Below are 22,511 nucleotides of genomic sequence, written 5' to 3'. Positions count from 1 at the left end.
GTAGTAAATATTTTGTAATTAATCACTAAAAAAATTGCCCTTAGAACTTGTTCAACCCTTAAAATCCTTATAATAAAGTAACAGGATGTCTGTCTTTTTGTACCAAAGGTTTTCACTAATTGCAAAACTGATATGTTACTGGGAAGGTTTATAGCTATTTTTGGTGAGGGTACTACAACCCTCCTGATAGAAATTGAAAAAAACTAACCACATCTAGCACAAAAAAAATAAATTTTTGGTAAACAGCTGATCTTCACATAGATTGATAGATAGGGTATTAGATTGTTTATTACATAAGTATCACAGTAGAGCTTCTATCTATAAAAATATATTTTTCTGAAAACAAAATAATTGTTAAAACCAGCTGAAATAATTTTATTCCGTAAAAATGTTTTGTCTGTTAGAAATAGTGTTAATTATTTTGATTGATTTTATATGTTAGGATTATAACAAATTCAGCAACAAATTTACGCTACTACCCAAAGTCAGTCAGAACTTGCTAAATCCTTCACAAACACTGTAGACAGGTCCCCAAGGTTTGAGACCCCTAAAATATTGAATATTCTCTCCATTGTCTCCTCCCTTACTCCCTGGTTAATAGAATTTTATTTAAAACACTTGTTATTGCAATAAAACTGGAGTGAAATTTTGAAAAAGTGTCAGTTTTGTTGGTTACTTCTGAACAAAGGTAATAACTTAATATTCTATAACTTATACCATAGTTTTGCTAAATTACAAAATTTTTTGTGTAGCTACTCTATATCTAGAGTAGTCTTTTTGGCATTTCATATATAATTTCACTTACGATAATTTTTTTTTTATAAAAATAGGCATAATTTAGACTGCCTTTTAGCTTCTAAATTATACTTTCTCAGAATCTAGTGGCTATGCCTCTATCATATAAATTTTAAGCCCCCTACACTGATTTTTTGGAAATTAGAAGAACAATTTGTTTGGGGTTAAGGATTTGGATTCTAATGTCCAAATTAATCCTAATTTTATAGGACAGTAATCTTTTTATAAATTCTAAAAGGCATCAGTTTTTATAAAAAAATAATCTTGTGTAGATTTCATATTACGTCTGTTTTTGCTGTTTTGATTTTGAATTATAAAATCCAGATTATGTAATGTAACATCCAATTATTAAAAATTGAATCTGTTTTAGTTTTCATGTTCCATGGGGTTGTTTATTATTTCATTTAAAATTTCATATTTTTTTGTTCAAATTTTGCTGCTAGGTGATAAACTATTATTTTAACTTGCAATTGTATTGTAGTAAATGTAAGTGTGGGTGTTTCAAAATTTAAAATGTACTGTAAACTGCATATTTTTTGATTGCTTATTAGGTATTTTTAAAACATTTGAATTTGGGTAGTTATGATGATTTTACTAATGAGATTAGTATTCAATTTCTTTTATTCCCAGCCTTAAGAGGGCTAGTCACTATAAGGTGAAAAGGGATTCCTCTTGTCCTCTAAATTTTTTCATAAAAAAGAAATTTCTTGTAATAAAAACCCTTGCAATGCAACTTCCCTTCTATTTTTTTAAACAGTTTCAATTTGTTTCTGTTCTATCAGCTAATGTCATATCATTACCAAAAAAGCTTCATCAGAAAAATTTTGGTTCTAATAGGAAAAAATGTTTAGACCCAACAATATAAAAATTCTAATTCGAAAACTTTTTTGTTCCATTTTTAATGGACAGTCTTTATTTTATTTGTTTTTAATTTCAGTTAAACAATGAATCTAACATTATTCCTCTGTCTTATTGCCATTGGGTGTACACTTAGTGTGACTAATGCACAAGGTAAATATAATTTTGTTTTGGTTATTTTAACCTACAATAGTGAAATGCAGGGTTCAATGGGTATCAGTAGTAACATGATATACATGATTGAGAGAATTTGTGTTCAATTCAGAGTAAGATAATATGGATCTTCTAGTGTCTATGGAGAAGCTTTAGCTTATCTCCATAATCATATTCATTTACATTTTTGTAATCAAGTAACTTTTTTATGAAAATTACTATGAATAATTTTTTGCACCCATATTTCCATATTTATAGGAGATATATTTTTAATATTGCTTTTTTTACTTTGGTTATATATTTATGGCCCTGCATACATGCTTTGAAATAAAATTTTCTTACTACAGGGAAAAAAACTTCACCCAAACCTAATTAAACATGCAGACTTTAGTATTCCTTATTATAAAAAGTTTACCTTTTAAACTTTCATTAAAAAACTTTTAATATATATTTCGTTTGATGTATGATTATGTTAATTTTATATGCTAGAACAATCATCTTAGATAAAAATATTTTTTGCCTTTTAAAAGGTAAACTTAAAAAAAGTAAATAAAAGTACAATTATACAATTTTGTTTTAAACACAAGAAACAATAATGTATTTTTAACTGCATTGTTTTGAAATTTATAAACTGCCTGAAACATATTTGTTCATAAATTTTCATTCTTTGCATGTTATGTAAGTAATATTATTCTATTCTTATATCTATCTATAATACAAAGTAGAACGATGTCTGTCTGTTTGTGTGTGTTTGTTTGTCTGTCTGTTTGTTTGTAGCGAAGGATCTCGCTAACCGCTGAACCGATCGGGTTCTCCTTTACAGGGAAGCTTCTCTTAGGTCCCGGGAAGGTTTATAACTATTTTCTCGGGGGGTGGGACACCCCCAACCCCCCCAAAAATTAAAAATACCCCCCCCAAAAAAAAATTTTTTTTTCTTTTTAGCACTAAAATTAAATTAGTTGGGTCGACAAACCCCCCCCCCAAAAAAAAAAATTTTTTTTTCTTTTTTATTTTAAATCTAAAATACGAAAAATTGGTTTGACCAAACCTCTTGGGGCAAAGCCCCTAGAGGATAGGGGCGAAGCCGCTAGTTGAATATATTGTGTGAACAAAGAGATCTTAAATCAAATTTTCAGAATGCATTTTTATTTATCTTTTTTTCATTTTTTAAGTAAATTTCATAGAATAATGCAGGGTGCACTTTTACCACTGGCAAAAATACAGCCACTGTGATTTTGACAAAAAGTGGGTGTGTTTTTGTCAATTTCGTTTTTCGCTGCATTTTTGGCAATATTTTTTATCTTTTTTTCATTTTTTAAGTAATTTTCATAGAATAATGCAGGGTGCTGCCACTTTTACCACTGGCAAAAATACAGCCACTGTGATTTTGACAAAAAGTGGGTGTGTTTTTGTCAATTTCGTTTTTAGCTGCATTTTTAGCAATATTTTTTATCCACCGTCAAAATTTCACCTTAACTACTGTCATAAACACAAGTTCACACCCATGAAATTCAATTAGGCTGTCAAATTCAAATGCCTATAAAGTTTCACTAAGTTAGAAAAAAATTAGTTAAATGCCAAGATCAATTCCACACAAAGTTGATGTTAAAAACAAAAATATTCATACTGAACAAAAATTATTGTAATAAACATCTTTAAATATTTGTCTTCAAACTTTCTTTAAATGTAATGAAAAAATTGCATTTAATTTATAGAATGATTAACCAAATTTTGATTTGTTTATGCAGGTATAATGACAAAAGAAAATTGTTTAAATCTCTAGAAACAATAATATTTAAGAATTTAAATGTGCAAAATGAAAAAAAATATATTAGATTTGCTATACAAGTTCAGCAAAAAGTTGAGTCATTTTAGTATTTTCATAAACAAAAGAATTTTTGCCATTCAAAAGTAAAGCTTAAATATCACACATGCACACACACTCACTTACCTACATAGTCAAAACACACACACACACTCACTATCTAAGTATTGGACATGAATTTTAATTTGATTAATTGACTCTCTTTCTTTCTGCATTTTTACCATCAAATCTACAGCATGACCCTCGAAAAAGTATTTTTAAGCATCTGCAGCCCTTATTTCTCAATGAATTATTAAAAAATGCATATGTCCTTGTTCTCCATAGTATTCCACGTAAGTAGATATAAAAATATTTTTTTTACCTCCATTAACACCGGAGATTTTTAGAGCTAAAGTTTTGAAAAAGTGACTGAGAAAAAGAATTTTTTTTTGTTTCTCTTATTTTTTGGATGGTTATATTATGTTTTTCTATCAACTGAATAATGAGACACAAAGAAAAACAAGTTAACTAAATATTTCTTTTTTATTCCACCAAAAAATATAAATTTTTAATGGTAAAAAATACTACTGAATGAATTGATTATTTGCAAATTTTAGGTTATTTATTAACCCTTATTTATAGAAAAGGATTAATTATGACAGTTGCTCCGCCTACTTTTCTGACATCTCAATAATTTAATAGGGGGTAAATTAAGCTTTTTAGACTAAAAAATCATTATGTTTATTTTTATTTTCTTTATAACTTTTTTGTTATTAAAGTTAGGATTGTGAAACAAAAACAATTTTCCTGCTATATTCATAGAGATTTATTTGGTTTTTTAATCTTAAACAATTTTGCCTAATAAGTAAGTTTTTCAAATTATCATTAAACTAAAAAGACTCAAAAAATATGTGTAAAAAAATGCTTTTTACTCAAAAACTAAATTTTTTATTTCATTTTTGTATAAATTTCTGCTAGTAACAAAAATAAAAGGATTTCTAGCTTAATTTTGCTAAAAAAGTCGTTTCATGTTAAAAGTTACTTTTTCCTCAGTCACTTTTTCAAAACTTTAGCACTAAAAATCTCCAGTGTTAATGGAGGTAAAAAAAATATTTTTATATCTACTTACGTGGAATACTATAGAGAACAAGGATATATGCATTTTTTAATAATTCATTGAGAAATAAGGGCTGCAGATGCTTAAAAATACTTTTTCGAGGGTCATGCTGTATTTCAAGCGAGTTTCCATATATGCACCTGTCTAAATGGCAGCCAATTTTAAATGGGAGGGGTAAAATGAAGAATATTTTGGGGGGTGCCTATGGCACCCCCAAATTCGTTTGAGGGGGGGTAATGACCCCTTTACCCCCCCCCCCCCCTTTGACGTATATGATAATTATATAGACTTTTTTTACTTAATAACACCATTATTAAAACATGAATTTGCAAGTCATAAAATTATTCTAGAACAGTGCATAATTTGTTTCAACTATATATGACAAGTTGAATATCCCTAAAAACATTATAATAAACAAAAAAGTTTTTAATTCTTAAACCCATTAAAGGCTCTGGCTGTGGTCCAGGATGGTCAAAAAGTGGAGGTAAGATATAAATACAAACAAATTATATATTCTGTATATCAAAACAAAAATATGTCTAATGAAAGGAGACCTACTATATTTCAAATTTAAATTTCTGATATGATATTACAAAAAAGTATATTTCCCAGTATGGCCTAAAGACTGATTTATATCCACTAGATTAGATTCAGTTCCAAGAATAATTATAATTAGACAGCTTTCCACAAATAATAAAATAAAAACCATAAAATTTATACCATTTTGTTAGCCCAGGCCTTTAGCCCCTCATGGCAACTAAAACTGCATGGTTTAATCTTAAAGATATGCTTTAAATTTTTACAGACCCTCTATTTAAGCTTAAATGTATAATAGGATACTGTTATAAAATTTTGACTGAAAATATGAACTGGGCAACAGCTAAGAAGAAATGTTCTGATTTGGGAGTAGGTGCAGAACTTGCATCTATAAGATCAAGTAATGAAAATACTTTCATGAAAGGTAAATCTGTTTAAATTTTTGTTGCTTGAATCTGTTATTAATTATAAAAAAAATTGAAATTAATCATCTCCCAAAGCTGATATGGGGTCCTTCCAATTAAATTTTTAGTGTGCTAAAAATTTAAGCCTGAGAAGAAACTTTATTTTAAGTGTTGCTGCATCACACCACCACTTTCCTAATACCCTCTCTGCCTTGTAGCCTTAAACCTTTAATTAGCCATTTTTAGAAAAAGTTCTTCATTTGTTTATTTTGTTACACAACAATAATTTTTAATTACTGAATGTGTTTTATGTAGGTTTCTTAATGGAAAGTGGAAAAAATCAGTATTGGTTAGGGGCAAATGATATAGATCAGGAAGATTCCTGGAAGTGGGTAGATGGATCACCAGGTAATCTGGTTGAGATATACTAATATTTAGAGAAACAAAGATATTATGAATTCTAAATCAACTTTTGTCAGTGACTTTTTCTGATTGGAGTGGCAGTGGACCAAGTAACAGTGGAGGCAATGAACACTGTGCTTCTTGGGTAAAATATTGATATTAATATTCATTATTAGTAAAAATATGTTTGTTCTAGTTCTGAAAGTCCTAGACTACAAAATTGATTAATTTTATCAATTGGAAAAGGGGTTTTACATGAATTTCTTGAAAATGGGAAATATACCTATACTATTAATTAAAATAAAGTTTTTTAGCTCTTTTTTTTAGGGGGGGGGGGAAGGGCTTACTTTAGATTTAAAATATATAAATGGCATAAAAAGCAAGCATTTTATTTTTGATTTCATAACTTTACATGTTAAAGTGGAGGGAAAGTAGACAATGGAATGATATGAATTGTGAAAGTTGGTCTGTTCCAGCATTGTGCAAAAAACCAGGTAAAACGAAATTTAGATTTAAATCTTTCAAATAATTAAACGGCTTATGATTTAAATTTATAAGAACATGAACATAACAATATATGTTTGGGATCCAATATAACAATGGATGTTGTCATCCTTGTTTTTAAGTGATTACTTTTAAGGTATAATACAATGCTAGAAAAAGAATTTCTTACTTTTTTATATGTTCAAGTATAAAAATGTTAAACTTAACTGGCGAAAAATTGGGTTTATATTGGTTATGATTTTTTGTTTGTTCATGGTTGTTTTTCATCCTGTTATATAAAGTAGTAAGATTTCTTTGTTTGTAATGAAGGATCTTGAACACCGCTTTACCAATATGGTCCTCCTTTACAGTGAAGCTTTTTATAGGTTCCAGGTTTAATGCTATTTTTCAGCCCTTCCATATACATTCAATTGATGCTAGGATCGCATCTGCTTGTAAATTTTATAAAGTAGCATACTATAATTCAATACTAAGCTTCATAATTGCACCAAATGAGTAACTATTTTAAATGATATTTATTTAGTTAAACAATGTCCTAATGGGTGGACGGAGTACCAACAAACAGGCAAATTATTTTTTATAATGCTACATAAAATTTATTAATAGTATGTCAAACAGACACTATAAAATGAAACGTTTTGAGAAATACTTCTGATCAATGTATAGTTTACTGCTAAATTTGTCTTATTTGTTATTATTTTAAAATGTCTTGATTGCGTGTTTTGAGAATGTAAAACTGCATGGTTTTAATCTTAAAGATATGTTTTAAAATTTTTTACAGACCCTCTATTTAAGCTTAAATGTATAATAGGATACTGTTATACAATTTTGACTGAAAATATGAACTGGGCAACAGCTAAGAAGAAATGTTCTGATTTGGGAGTAGGTGCAGAACTTGCATCTATAAGATCAAGTAATGAAAATACTTTCATAAAAGGTAAATCTGTTTAAATTTTTGTTGCTTGAATCTGTTATTAATTATAAAAAAAATTGAAATTAATCATCTCCCAAAGCTGATATGGGGTCCTTCCAATTAAATTTTTAGTGTGCTAAAAATTTAAGCCAGAGAAGAAACTTTATTTTAAGTGTTGCTGCATCACACCACCACTTTCCTAATACCCTCTCTGCCTTGTAGCCTTAAACCTTTAATTAGCCATTTTTAGAAAAAGTTCTTCATTTGTTTATTTTGTTACACAACAATAATTTTTAATTACTGAATGTGTTTTATGTAGGTTTCTTAATGGAAAGTGGAAAAAATCAGTATTGGTTAGGGGCAAATGATATAGATCAGGAAGATTCCTGGAAGTGGGTAGATGGATCACCAGGTAATCTGGTTGAGATATACTAATATTTAGAGAAACAAAGATATTATGAATTCTAAATCAACTTTTGTCAGTGACTTTTTCTGATTGGAGTGGTAGTGGACCAAGTAACAGTGGAGGCAATGAACACTGTGCTTCTTGGGTAAAATATTGATATTAATATTCATTATTAGTAAAAATATGTTTGTTCTAGTTCTGAAAGTCCTAGACTACAAAATTGATTAATTTTATCAATTGGAAAAGAGGTTTTACATGAATTTCTTGAAAATGGGAAAATACCTATACTATTAATTAAAATAAAGTTTTTTAGCTCTTTTTTTTAGGGGGGGGAGAGGGCTTACTTTAGATTTAAAATATATAAATGGCATAAAAAAGCAAGCATTTTATTTTTGATTTCATAACTTTACATGTTAAAGTGGAGGGAAAGTAGACAATGGAATGATATGAATTGTGAAAGTTGGTCTGTTCCAGCATTGTGCAAAAAACCAGGTAAAACGAAATTTAGATTTAAATCTTTAAAATAATTAAACTGATTATGATTTAAACTTAAATTTTAAATTTATAAGAACATGAATATAACAATATATGTTTGGGATCCAATATAACTATGGATGTTGTCATCCTTGTTTTTAAGTGATTACTTTTAAGGTATAATACAATGCTAGAAAAAGAATTTCTTACTTTTTTATATGTTCAAGTATAAAAATGTTAAACTTAACTGGCGAAAAATTGGGTTTATATTGGTTATGATTTTTTGTTTGTTCATGGTTGTTTTTCATCCTGTTATATAAAGTAGTAAGATTTCTTTGTTTGTAATGAAGGATCTTGAACACCGCTTTACCAATATGGTCTTCCTTTACACTGAAGCTTTTTATAGGTTCCAGGTTTAATGCTATTTTTCAGCCCTTCCATATACATTCAATTGATGCTAGGATTGCATCTGCTTGTAAATTTTATAAAGTAGCATACTATAATTCAATACTAAGCTTCATAATTGCACCAAATGAGTAACTATTTTAAATGATATTTATTTAGTTAAACAATGTCCTAATGGGTGGACAGAGTACCAACAAACAGGCAAATTATTTTTTATAATGCTACATAAAATTTATTAATAGTATGTCAAACAGACACTATAAAATGAAAAGTTTTGAGAGATACTTCCGATCAATGTATAGTTTACTGCTAAATTTGTCTTATTTGTTATTATTTTAAAATGTCTTGATTGCGTGTTTTGAGAATGTGATTAGTTTTCAATACTTATCTAACTTATTACAGGAGCATGTTTCTTCATACAGACCTCATCTTATAACTGGTATGATGCAAAAAAATACTGTGAACGTGCAGCTGTAGGTTCACAACTTGCTTCTATTTGGTCATATGACGAAAATCAATTTGTCAGAGGTTTGTTCTAATAATATTTATAGAAAAACTATAGAAAAATGATTTAAATATTTATTGCAAGATATTTGATATATTTTTATATGTTTTATTTTTGTCATCTTTTATATTTTCATTTTAGAAACTGGTTAAAAAGTTATAAAAATTTTTTAATGTTATAATTTAGATTTGCTAAATTCAAGAGGAATTACCTCAAGTGTGTGGTTAGGAGGAAATGATATGGAAACAGAGGGTTACTGGGTGTGGTCTGATAATAGCAGGGGTAATTTTTATCTCTTTAATCCCTCCCAAACTCACTGACTGTCTAACTAAGATAAAAAAAGATAAAAAAAACAATCAGTTATTTTTTTTAAAAGAAACCCTACAGTTTTATTAAAAACCTATGAAAAAATAACACAACCCATGCTCTAGCAATAACAATAAGAAAACAATATTGAATTTCAAACCTACTCACCTCTCCAGAGTACTACAGCTCGAGACCTAGCCCTAGAGAATTTTTATAGATATATGGAGATAAAAAATGAAAAAAAACATCTTAAGTACATGAAATCTTGTAGATAGACCCCATAATGTTTGGAGTTTTCTATAGACACCTTAACCAGGCAATTCTAGCTAATTTGCATAAAAAAGAAAGACGACCTGTCAAACCTGTCTTAATTTGTAAAAGTAGTTTATTACTGCAATGAAGGTCATTTCAATGTAGTTATATAAAATCTGATTGTTTTTTTGTTCTATTACAGTGACTTTTTTTGATTGGGCTATTGGTGATCCAAACAATGCTGGTGGAACACAAGACTGTCTTTCGGTAATTATAATTAATTATAATCCATTTTAAGTTTTCAAGTAAAATGAACCTAGAAACAAAAATTGCTAGATAAAGGAACACAGTAAGCAAAATATTATAAAATTTATTAATTACAGCCCCCTCCCCTTTTCACCATAAAAGGTACAAATGTAAATGAAACTTTGGGAAAGATTAAAACAGACTTTTTCTCAAATTTCTGTACAAACGTTGAAATTCAAATGTATTTGTTAATGTATTATATTAACTTTGTTAATTTTAAGTGGAAGAGCTATGATGGTTGGAAGTGGGATGATAACTGGTGTACAACAAAACAACTTGCTGTATGTAAAATTCCAGGTAATCATATTGTCAAGTGGTGATGTAGAATGGTGTTGACACTTTGGGGGTTTAAGGGGACTGGAAATCATTCCTAAGATTTGTCTATCACAACCCAAAGTTCATTTTTAAATTCTTATTCTTCAAATGGGGGGGGGGGGTCAAAGGTGTGTTCCCCTCCATCTAAACAAATTTTGTGGTGCTGCAATTAATAAATTTTAAAAAAAATACTGTTGGTAAAGGATAAATCTTATGCAATCCTTATCTTATGGTTAAAAACCATTGTTCAGTTCTCACTAATAATAACTCATTTATTGTCAATTGGGAAATTTTAAGGTAGAGAAAAATCTCCAAATTGTAATTATTAATATATGAATGAGGGCCAAGACAAACTAATTTTTTTAAAACCTAAATTTACTGAATTTGATGACCTAACCCCATTTTCATATAAATAAAGTTTAAACCATATAACAAAAATGTTGTTCATTAAATACAAGTTCAAGTGCATTCACTCTTTTGCTTAGATTTATATTTCTCAAGTAGTTTATTCTATTTATTTATATCTTTCTAAACACATTTTACAAAAATGATGCTAATATGTAAGATATGTCTGTTTCAGCTGTTACTATTGGTAAAATTATATAGGAATATTGGTTTTCCTAAATGCATGTCATTGATTAAAGTGATCGCGAATTTAATTTTTCAAAATGCATTTTCGTTTACCTTTTTTTATATTTTAAGTAATTTTCAAAGAATTATGCCTTAAAAGTTCAGTTAAGTTAGAAAAAAATCAGTTTAAAATGCGGAGAGTGTTTCCACATGAAAATAATGTTAAAATCTGAGCATCAATTAAACTAAGAGAAAATAAGTTATTTCTTCGCTTGCAGATAAAAACAAAAAAATTGATACTTAGAAAATATTTTTGTAATATATCTCTATTAATATTTATCTTTGAACTTTCTCTAAAATGTAATGAAAAAGTTTGGTTTATTTTATAAAATCATTAACCAAATACCGCTTTGTTTATGCAGGTATAGTGACAAAAGAAAAATTGTTTAAATCTGTAGAAAGCATGATATTTAAGAATTAAAATGTTTAAATAGAATAAACAAATATCATTTGCTGCACATATTCAGCATAAAATATAGCAGTCTTTCTATAGTATTTACATAAAAAAAAGCATTTTATCATCGTAAAATAATCTCGTAATGTGTCGAATTTAATTAAATATCTGTCATTATACACACACACACACACACACTCATTCACTTACCTTGGGCATTCATGTTTCCCTTTTCCATTCTCCGTCCCCCTCCTTATCTTTTGTGGTACAAATGGTACCAACGGATTTTGTTAAGTTGAAGTATAGAAACCAAACATTACTAAATATTGTAAAAGTCGCAGTCCCTTCAGTGTATTTTAAGTTGTAAGTTTGGACCAGTACAGGAAAATTTCAATAGCTATAAAAAGTAAATAATTTTATTCCCATAACTGAAAAAACATGTTATTTTATTTCAATTTTTGTATAGGTTTATTGGTAACTGACTTGATTTATTACCTCAGGAACCATCTTTACATTGTGTTTAGGATTAAGATAAAAGCCTTGCTTTAATTAATGTACATCCATGAATAACAGATTAATATTAAAAGAATATAATTTGTGTTGTCTCCTTATCTTATTCCATGTTTTGAAGTATTAAACAATCAAGTTCTATGGAGTCCTATGTATGTTTGTGTGTGTGTGTATTTGATTTAACCTGGCTGTGCTGTACTCAGAAAACGCTTATAGCAAATTAATTCATGTTTCAAAGATTGTTTCTTTTAAATATCTTTTATAGATTTTAGTTAATTAATCAAATATAATCTAAGCAAGAATTTTACCCCAAAATAAAAAAAACATAATAGCTAAAAACTTTCTCAATCTATAGTAAAATCCCCCAATTATGTGGGGGCCTAATCGTATTTTTAGCTCTGCAGTATGTTGAAGCTTTTTTAGCAAGTAGTAAATATTGAGATAGGATGAGGGTGCTATGTTACACAATCGACAACTATAAATCAGCTGACCTTATACCCATATTTGGTAATATCTTTTCGATTTTCGGTAAAAATCATTTAATCTCCCCGTAAAAAGAAATTACAAACTTTTTTGGTTAGTTTAATATGTATGTAACAAAAGAATTTATTCTACTCTAAATTTGCAAGTAAACTTCAACAAAAAGATTGTTATTTGTCGATTTTGATAGGTTTTAAGATATGTATAATAAAACTCAAAATACAACGATGTTTTCAAGGGAATAAATTCGTTTTTTTAAAGTTTGATTTATTTATAAATGGGAAGTATTTAAGACTTAATTCTCAAAATAGTACTCTTAAAAAACATTAATCAGTGACATATATCAACTTTTTCCCAGCTTCTTGAACACTTTAATATTAAAGATTTTTAGTGGTTATTATAAGTCTAGATTTTATAGTTCAAGTCATATGATTTATTTGAGATATAAAAGTACCTAATAAGAAGTACCTTAGTAGATTAAAACCATTAATCATAATTTGGTGAAAAACAGCAATTGCTATTCAAACAGAAATATGGAATGTCAGCTGTATATAAGGTAAAGTAAATTAAAACCAATAATCACAAATTTGTGAAGAGCAGATATTTCATAACAAACTGAAATGTACAAAAGACAGAAAATTTGGGTTGTAATTTTGAAGATTTATTTATTTGTTTCACCAAAACTATGCCCTGAAGAATAGGTTTATTTTTCTAGAATCTTCAGTTTCTTCCAATTTTTATAATTTTATTTGGCAAAAAAACAGAAAAACCTCATGTTACTTTGCCCAGTCATTTAGGTCTTTGCATTTTATTTGCCAAAATTCCTAACACCATGTTTTGTTTGAATTTAGTTTCTTTATTTAGAACAAATCAAACTACCAACTTTTTGTTTCATTTTTTGTGTTAAAACTTAAAATGACCGATATTTTATCTTTAAAATTACAAATCTGTTTTTATTTTAAGGGGTATCAACAAGCATCACAACTTTAACTACAACTACTACTACAGCTACAACTACAACTACATCTACTATTACTACTACTACTACTACATTTACAACCACAACTACAACTGCAAGTAAGATATATTATATAGTTGAATTTTCATAACAAGTATCAATTGAAACAGCATAAACAACCATAGATTTTATTTGAGAGTAAAATGTACCTAAGAAGCTAAATACATGATAAAGATGAAAATTACCCTCAAAAGTATACAAAATATTTTTTGATGTGTTAAAAAATCCTTTTAAAATCTTGATTTTAAGAATGATGGCCTTAAAGATGGTGGTGGAAATGGTAAGCCAAATGTTATCAAAGTGCATGCACATGATGGCAACTTATATATTGAACTATGGTCCAATTTTTGTATTTATAGCAATCTCCAATAGAGACTCACATCAAGAAATATAAACATCTTCTAAAAACTACAGTAATTACCTTATGAATTGGAGTAATATTAATTGCAATTTTTTTTTCTTTTTTAATACTGCTTGGCTGGAGGCTGCTATGAATACAAAAATTGGACCATAGTTCAATATATAAGTTGTCATCATGGGCATGCACTTTGATAACATTTGGCTCACCATCACTACCTGTAGGAGCATCTTAAAGGCCATAATCCTTAAAATAAAGATTTTAAAATGGATTTTTTAACACATCAAAAACTATTTTGTATACTTTTGAGGGTAATTTTCATCTTTAACATGTATTCAGCTTCATCCATAAGACTGGAGGTCAGCAGCTCTCCTCTAAAGTGATCTGGGTTGAAGTTCTTTTTTCTAATATTTCTAATAAGGAAAAAATCATTAAATTCTACCTTTAAGTTTTAAGTTAAGAAGTTTTTAAGACTTAATTCTTGAAAAATACTCTTAAAAAACAATAATCTGTAACATATATCAGCATTTTTCCAGCTTCATGGTCACTTTAGAATCATATATATTTATAAAATTCTTATTGAATATTATTTTTATTATAAGCAGTGATACCCTGGGTAGCAATATTTCTAATAAAATATTAAAATCGCCTGTCCAACTAAATTTTGGACTAAAATTTTAATATATTTGATGTGTTTAAATATAAAATTTTTCAAACGGGAAGTGGTAATTAACACCTCTATATTTTAATTTGTCCAGCCGAGAAGGATTCAACTGTTTATATTAAATGTATTTATATTTTTGTCCACAAAATGGGTTTAATTAATAAATAATTATATGAATATATTCGTTTGTCCAACGTTTGTCTGTGGGGGGAAGAAGGGGTATTTACAACCTCAAGAGAATTTTATTACTTTCAATTTTCAAAGGATTTATAACATTTATTTTTAAAATATTCACCCAATATATACCAAATTTTCATTTTTCTAAGGATTATTTTATTCATTAATATTTATGGAAAAGTCCAAACTTTTTTGAATCCATGGAAAAATATCTATAATATGATGCGATAAATATCTATTTCAAACTATTGATGGAAAAATTCAAATATTATCATACCCCTGGAAAAATGTCTATAATACGATGTATGTGTGTGTGTGAAAGGGGGTGGGGGTTAAAATATAAACCTAAAATTTTCCACCTTCTTATAAATTTCTTTTCTTTGTTATTACATCTGAATATGCGCTTTATAACTTACTTTTTCTGTTTGTCACTACTAATAGATGTTATCCTTGTTTTTTTACTTACATATATTACATATTTTTAACTTACTAAGTATTGTCAATTTAATTTTTATATTATTTATTTCCTGCAAACAAATTGATTTTCATTTTATCTCATTGAATTGTTTAATTTCTTTAAAGACAATTTTATCTTTTTCATGTGAAAGCTAAACAATTTAAAAATTCACCCCATTTAGGGAATTGTCCACAAGGATGGGTTGTAAGTGAAAAGACAGGTAAAATATAACTATATTTATACTGAAATATACTGCATACTGTAATTATCTAAATAAAGTTTCCTTATTACTTCATTTGGCCCCTGAAGTTTTCTTTATATACAGTCTAAACAAAGCGTATCAAAATAGAATTTGATTAATTCAGAATCCTGCTATAAAATTATTGAAGAAAGAACTGACTGGAAGACAGCTAACAAGACATGTGAATCTTTGAATGCTGAACTTGCATCAATCCGAACTCAACAAGAGTTTGATTTTGTCAATGGTTAATAATTTTTATACTATTCTACTTTATTTTAAAATCTGGTAAAAAAATTCAACAGTTATTTTGTGAAATAACTCATGATCATATGCATTTAATTTTAATTGTGTGAAAGGTAAAACTACAAAATTTCCTATTTTTTCAATTGGCTTAAATATGTAACTTTTTAATAGTTTTGTTATTTAGAAGGGCAGAAACAAAAGTTTATGCTTTTTTCTTTGTTCCAAATTATAAATCTGTGTTTCATATAGGTTCTAAGACATTTATAAAAATGTCTGTTACATTTTTTACAATAGTTTACTAGTTAGTTTTTAATTATGCTTCATAATCAGATTTTCTAAGAAAAACTGGAGAAAATGAATTCTGGCTTGGTGGCAATGATCTGAAACAGGAGGGCACATTTAAATGGGCAGATGGTTCTGATGGTAATGTTTTATTTTCTTCATGTTAGATTAATTTAATTGAAAATGAAGTAATCTATAATACAAAGTAGAACAATGTACGTCTGTCTGTCTGTCGGTCTGTCTGTCTGTCCGTCCGTCTGTCCCTTCTGTAACTAATACCGATTGGATTTTACTCTTCAGAGAATATATCTACTGGTCATGTGGTGGTTTTAAGCTCTTTTCGTGGGGGTTGGGACACTTTTTTTTCTTTCTAAATGGAAGCTGGCACATCCAATTTTTTACTTATTTTCTTTTATATATTTTTAAAAATTACCTGTTGGGGTAAAGCCCCTTGAGGCAAGGGTGAAGCCGCTAGTTATCTAAATTTTAAAAACTTTCAGTAACTTTCAATGGATGGAATATAAATGAACCAAATGATTTCAATAACAATGAACACTGCATGGTGGTAATAATAATAAATTTAAGCTCTAAGAATAAAGACAGAATAGAAAACAAGAAATCTAAATGATTATTTTTTTAATTTTGTAGTGGTGGGGCTATGCTAATGGAAAATGGAACGATGCAGCATGCAAAGGATGGGCTAACCTAAAATCTTTGTGTAAAATTCAAGGTTATAGCTCTATTTAAATGCAAGTGATTGCTAGTTTTAAGTGTTAGAGATTAAGCCCCTCATGATCATATTTTGACATACAGGGATCTCAATAGATAAGACAATGGAGATAAATTGAGATAAATTTATTTACAGTGGTTGAAAGAAAGTTCAGGCTATAGATAGAATGATCAAAATTGTAATATACCCGGGGGGATGTCCTACCTATGGAAATCAATGTTGATATTCGATAAGTTGAGAAGAGTAGTAGGTTTTAGTTTATACTTCAAGACTATAAATTTTACTAAAGTCAATTTTATTTCTTTCAGCAAAATTATGTCCTGAAGGATGGTCTTATTATGCTCCAACAGGTGTAGTTCAACCTCGTATCACCAAAATCATAAAATTAAAATTATTTTGATTTAAATTTGAGCATATATTCTTATTATATTTTTACTCCAACAGGTTCTTGCTTCCAAACTTTGACTAAGAAGATGAGCTGGCAAGAAGCAAAAGTAGAATGTGCTTCTTTGGCCGGAGGGTCAAGCCTTGCCAAAATAACCACAGAAGATGAAAACAATTTTGTTTTAGGTTAGTTTTTTTAATACTAAAGCAACAAACCACAAACATATAAACAAATATCACAAAAGATGAATCAGAGGAATCACTTTTAATAATTTCAACAGCAAATTTGATTCAGAAAGAAGTCTAACTGCACCTTCATCCATATACTAGCCTGAAAAGGACAACCATAACAGTTCAGTGGTTAGCAAGATCCTTTAGTACATTCAGATAGACAGACATAGATACTTTTACTTTATTACAAGGATTTACAACCCTTAAAACAACTAAAAATATAATTATAATTTTAAAGACATTGCCACAAATATTTAAGAAATTAGACAAAAAATCTTTTTTTACTTAAAAATCTAAAACAGCTTTCATGCCTATTTTTTATTTTGTTTTGTACTACTAATGGGTAATTTAGTATTTTGGTTATAAATGCTGTGTTAAAGTAAAAAAAAATATTTTATGCTCTTTATATGTTTGCTGGCATCCTAACCTGTCAGGATGAAGATATTAAAATAGCCTAAACCCCTCCAATTATTAAGGGTTCAATATGAAAATGTGTATATTGACTTTAACTGTGTATCTTGAATAGGAGCCAAGAAAATCACATTTCCTCTAGACAGACATTAATTCATATTTAGATCTTATGAAAAAAGTTGATGAGAATGAGGCAACGGGATTTTGGATGGGAGCCAACGACATAGAAAGAGAGGGAGTATATGTTTGGCTTGATGGATCTGAAGGTAAATTTACCAATAAATATAAATAAATATGTGTATACTCATTGTTTTGGTTTTAAGCTATTCTAGTTAAGTAGTTTAAACCAAGGACGTCCAAGGGGGGGGGGGGATAAATGGGTGATTAACCCCCCCCCCTAAACAAATTTTTTCATTCCCATCCCCCCTGTATAAAATGTACCCTCAACCTTTTAGAGGGGGGATTTAACCCCCCCACCACAACACTTTTAGGGGATAAATACCCCCCCCCCCCTCTTTTAATTAAACAATGCACTGCACTGGATGTGTCTAAACGATTTCTATTCAAAGAGGTAGTGGTACCCTCCCCAAATCTAGTTAAAAACCTTACCAGGACCTATTTGAAGTTACACTTTAAAGGAGAATCATATTGGTTCATCAGTTAGCAAGAATTGTGAGATTGATTATTGTATTTTCATTTATAGGAATGATATACTACTAAATATTTATTAGTAATTCATTATTAGGTAGGTACTTTTCTCATTATTCAATTGCCAACAAATTTTACCCTGGGGGTAAATTTTTTAGGGGGGGGTAATTACTCCTCCCAACAGATTTCAGGGGGGGATAATTCCCCCTTCCAAGCAAATTTTACCCCCGGGTAAAAATTTTAGGGGGGGTTTAAAATAAATTTCATGGTATTTTGATATCTTGATTGAAATAAGGATGACATAAAAATCCATAAAAGCAAAGCTCTGATCCACAAGGACATAAAAAACATTAACACTTGTAGAGTGTCAGAACTGAAAAAGAGGAATATTAAAGGAAGCCTGCAAGGAATACCACGCTTTAACTGCTGAAAGACTGCCACAAGTAGACCCAATACCCCAAATTTGAAGCCTTCAGCTTCTATAACAAAAAAGTTCTGGGCATTTTAAAATGACATTTTATATATAATGAAAATTTTAAAAGAATTTGAATGCTAATGTTAGAAATTTTGAAATTAAACTACGTGGCCTAGAAACAAAATTATAAGCTTATTTTTGTCATAAATTTAGATTGCCAGTAACTAATTATATATTTACAATAAAAATACCCATTTTTATAGTCAAAATCATTAAAAAAAATTAAGTTTAACTTGCGTTGTACCGAGTGTAATGTAGCCAATCAGAAGGCACTAAGCAACCAATCACAGCAAAGCTTGCAGAAGTTTCCCCCTTTGTTTCCGCTATGATTTTGAGTATGAAATGTGGTGTTTTTATTGTAAAAATGTAATCAGTTACCGGCAATCTAAATTTCTGACAAAGATAAGGTTATAATTTTGTGTCTAGGCGACGTAATTTAATATTGTTTTTTCTTTTATGAGCATCGGAAATCTTTCAAAATTTCCATTGTATATAAAAGATTTTTTTGAAATGCCTAGAACTTTTTTGTTATTGAAGCTGAAGGCTTTAAATTTGGGGTATTTGGTCTACTTGTGGCAATAATTCAGCAGTTAAAGCATGGTGTTTCTTGCAGGCGTCCTTTAATGCATAAGCCTACATAAAATTTTAAGCTAATTTGTTGCAAAACTGTTTAAGGATTTACTTACAAAAATCAAAGTAAAAAATCAACATGTTTTAAATGGACGTATGGACTTCCTGGAAATGATTATAGAGTTGCTGATTCCTAAATTTTACCTCATTGTAATAGGAATCAGCATGCAATAGTTGAATTGAATTTTTTTTCAGTTACATTTACAGCTTGGCTTAATGGTCAACCAGATAATAGGAATGAAGACTGTATCCACGTAAGACTCTTCTTTTTTAAAAATTCTTGAATATTGCTTTGAAACCAGTTCTCATCCATACTAAAAAAAATCATTGAAATACGGACAATTTTCTACCAATATTAAAATAAAAATCATAAAATGAATCCCAGTTTATGGTTTCAATCTTAATTTTTCATTTTAATTTCAATGGAATGCTGTCTATTATGCAATGCAAAAAAACTACAACATTTTATTTACTTTTATATAATTTTTGTATTATCTACATTAACATATCTAAAATTTAAAAACAAAATTGAAAATTGAAAAAGTAATACTTTCAATAATACCCAAAATTTCTTTTTAAATTTACAGTGGTGGAAAAAAGCGGACTATAGATGGAATGATGTACCTTGTAACTGGAAAGGGATGTCAGCTGTATGTGAGATGCCAGGTATTTTACTATGCTGTAGTTTCTAGAAAAATGTATCTATTGATTTTGATAGATAAAAATTCTAGACTAGCAGCCCCAGCCTAAATACATTAGCCTAAAATTTTATTATTTCAGAGGGTTTTTTCTTCAATTTTCAAAATTTTATTTGGCAAAAATAAATAGAATGATGATCCTCATGTTACTTTGCCTAGTCATTTGGACTTTGCATCTTTTTTAATTTAATTACAGATTTCTTTTTTTAAAAACTAAATAAAATGGACAAGCAATTCATTCACATGATTTGTTTCTTCTGATTTTAGAGTACCTCATGCTTTTTTTCCATACTGAAGCTTTAAAATATATTTAGACTATATTTTATTGTTTTACAATACCACTATTAAAAAATTTTAATTGGATATCTATGTTATTATTTATTAAATGATACACCCACCACCAGTTTCTTCCTGTTCTAAGGATCATTTTATTAAGGCACTTTGACACAACTTGATAACAAAAATTATACTGAATTTAACTGTGCGATACTAATACTACATCTCTCTAAAACCATTTAAGAGCCCCTTAAATTGTGTTTCCATAATACATTATTCTACACTAGTTCTGATTGCCTGATATGTTAGTTGCACTAAAATAAGCTGAAAAATATCTTTTTAGTCATTTGGTCAAACATTTTGAAATTGCAACTTTTTCACTTATCAATAAGCAAAATTGATAACATTAGTATAAAAAGCAGAAATTTGTCTCTATTTTGTAAGTATGTATTTTATTAACTCCATACTTATTAAGAGAAATGCCAACAAATCTAAAAGTTTGTTTAGCACACAATTGTGTCAATGAATTTTTGTGGTACTGTAGCAAATTTCAAAATAAAGTTTTCAGGCACTTTCAATATCAAATATAGCAAATTTTTTGTCATAATTCTAAATAACTAAGTAATTCCAAATATATATCAAATTTTATAAAATTTTTATAACTTGCTTCGTGATCACTTTAATTTTATTTTGCGGAAACATACAAACAGACACACGTCATGACACTTTGTCCAGTCTTTTGGTACGTTTGATTTGACAAAAATTTTTAAGTATCTGTGTGAATATTTAGTTCTATATTTCAAATTTGAAGCATTATACAGCTATTCTTGCAAAGAGTAGAAGGTTTGTGCAGAAGCAAAATCACTAAAACCATTTTTAAATGATGACAACACAGTTTTGAATTTTAAATTTTACTGTACTTTTAAAATGAACTTAAAAAGCGAAGAAAATAAGCCATTAATCATTAAATTCTGTAAGTGGGGTAAAATTGCTTTTAAAAAATTCTCAAAAAAAACATACTGTATAACCCAATATATCCAAAAATTACTCTTTTATCTGTGGTATTGAGGAGCTTTACGAAAGTATCAATCAAGTCATATACCTCCCTTACTTTTTTCCAGTTTAATCTTGAATGTGGCTTGATATTTCTTATAATTTACAAGAATGGATGGTGGGTGTTTTAAGCCCCCCACTGAATAGAGATTATTTGGAGCCTCCAGGAATGGGGTTAAAAACTTAAAGTGATAAACATTTATATTGAGAAATTGTAAATCTCAATCATTTTAAGGTGTATCAACAAACAGCACAACTACAACAACTACTACTACAACAACAACAACTACTACTACAACCATAACCACTACTACTAAAACAACTACAATCACAACCACAACTTTAACTACAGCAACTACTCCTACAACAACAACACCACTAACATATTGTCCAAGTAAGTGATATTTATTTTTCTAAATCTTTTTCTTAACAAATTATTGTCCTTTATATTATAAACTTAGGGAATCAAACAGTTCTCTAGATAATTTAATAAAAGCAATAATAACAAAATTTTTTTTAGGTGGTTGGATAAGAAATCCAGATGCAGGTAATAATATTTGAATCTCAGTCAGACACTGCATCATAACTAAAGATGTTAAAAATGGATTCAACTGCTGTGAATCAGCTATGTCAGGAAGGTGACATAGAGAGTTAGATAAGGGGGAATCCCTTGGCCTAAAAACATGCACAACTTACTACACAGTTGAGACTTCTCAGACAAACGTTGTGCCTTTAAAAGGTTGGTTGTCTGTTGGATGCTACTTAACATAATATCCATTGGTTGGCATTAGAGTATTGCATCATATTACAAGAAGTTGATGCCCTTAGGTTCTCTAGATGGTTTTAATCAAAGAAGCATCCCACCCCAATTAGAAAATAGGTAAATCTGACCAAAATCTTTTTTAGGTGATCCAATAAATAGCCCCAAATGATAGAATATTCTTTGTAGGACTTTGTTATGCAATAATTGAGCAAGACTTAACATGGGATGAAGCTAGGAGTGCTTGCAGGTTATTCTTTTTTTTCTGTATTTACAGCAGCTTATACCAATAACGAAATTAATTC

The 22,511-nt window shown here is 28.8% G+C and overlaps 1 protein-coding gene across 6 annotated transcripts in view; it reads left to right on the top strand.

Annotated features, from left to right (window-relative positions):
- The first annotated feature begins 645 nt into the window (after nt 1-645).
- Nucleotides 646-22,511, top strand: part of LOC145332999 (macrophage mannose receptor 1-like) — a 41,751-nt gene continuing 19,885 nt past the window's right edge. For 2 of the 6 annotated variants that reach the window (XM_080178123.1, XM_080178121.1), the window contains exons 1-31: nt 646-688; nt 1,733-1,806; nt 5,176-5,211; nt 5,563-5,688; nt 5,984-6,076; nt 6,148-6,215; nt 6,492-6,564; nt 7,098-7,139; nt 7,386-7,511; nt 7,807-7,899; nt 7,971-8,038; nt 8,313-8,385; nt 8,932-8,973; nt 9,175-9,300; nt 9,464-9,559; nt 10,038-10,102; nt 10,363-10,438; nt 13,434-13,547; nt 15,326-15,364; nt 15,510-15,629; nt 15,959-16,051; nt 16,411-16,475; nt 16,559-16,640; nt 16,949-16,990; nt 17,085-17,210; nt 17,831-17,932; nt 19,615-19,673; nt 20,007-20,085; nt 21,682-21,840; nt 21,967-21,993; nt 22,396-22,456. In XM_080178123.1, coding sequence (XP_080034249.1) covers nt 1,740-1,806; nt 5,176-5,211; nt 5,563-5,688; nt 5,984-6,076; nt 6,148-6,215; nt 6,492-6,564; nt 7,098-7,139; nt 7,386-7,511; nt 7,807-7,899; nt 7,971-8,038; nt 8,313-8,385; nt 8,932-8,973; nt 9,175-9,300; nt 9,464-9,559; nt 10,038-10,102; nt 10,363-10,438; nt 13,434-13,547; nt 15,326-15,364; nt 15,510-15,629; nt 15,959-16,051; nt 16,411-16,475; nt 16,559-16,640; nt 16,949-16,990; nt 17,085-17,210; nt 17,831-17,932; nt 19,615-19,673; nt 20,007-20,085; nt 21,682-21,840; nt 21,967-21,993; nt 22,396-22,456 — 2,438 coding nt within the window. In that variant the 5' untranslated portion in view covers nt 646-688; nt 1,733-1,739. Of the gene's footprint in view, nt 689-1,732; nt 1,807-5,175; nt 5,212-5,562; nt 5,689-5,983; nt 6,077-6,147; nt 6,216-6,491; nt 6,565-7,097; nt 7,140-7,385; nt 7,512-7,806; nt 7,900-7,970; nt 8,039-8,312; nt 8,386-8,931; nt 8,974-9,174; nt 9,301-9,463; nt 9,560-10,037; nt 10,103-10,362; nt 10,439-13,433; nt 13,548-15,325; nt 15,365-15,509; nt 15,630-15,958; nt 16,052-16,410; nt 16,476-16,558; nt 16,641-16,948; nt 16,991-17,084; nt 17,211-17,830; nt 17,933-19,614; nt 19,674-20,006; nt 20,086-21,681; nt 21,841-21,966; nt 21,994-22,395; nt 22,458-22,511 lie in introns of all 6 variants that reach the window. The other 4 variants (XM_080178122.1, XM_080178125.1, XM_080178124.1 and 1 more) reach the window with 4 other exon arrangements.

The sequence above is a fragment of the Acartia tonsa genome, chromosome 12, assembly GCF_053477335.1.
Source record: "Acartia tonsa isolate MP-2025a chromosome 12, ASM5347733v1, whole genome shotgun sequence".
Classification (NCBI taxonomy): Eukaryota; Metazoa; Arthropoda; class Copepoda; order Calanoida; family Acartiidae; genus Acartia; species Acartia tonsa.
This window is presented reverse-complemented; position numbering and strand designations above follow the sequence as displayed.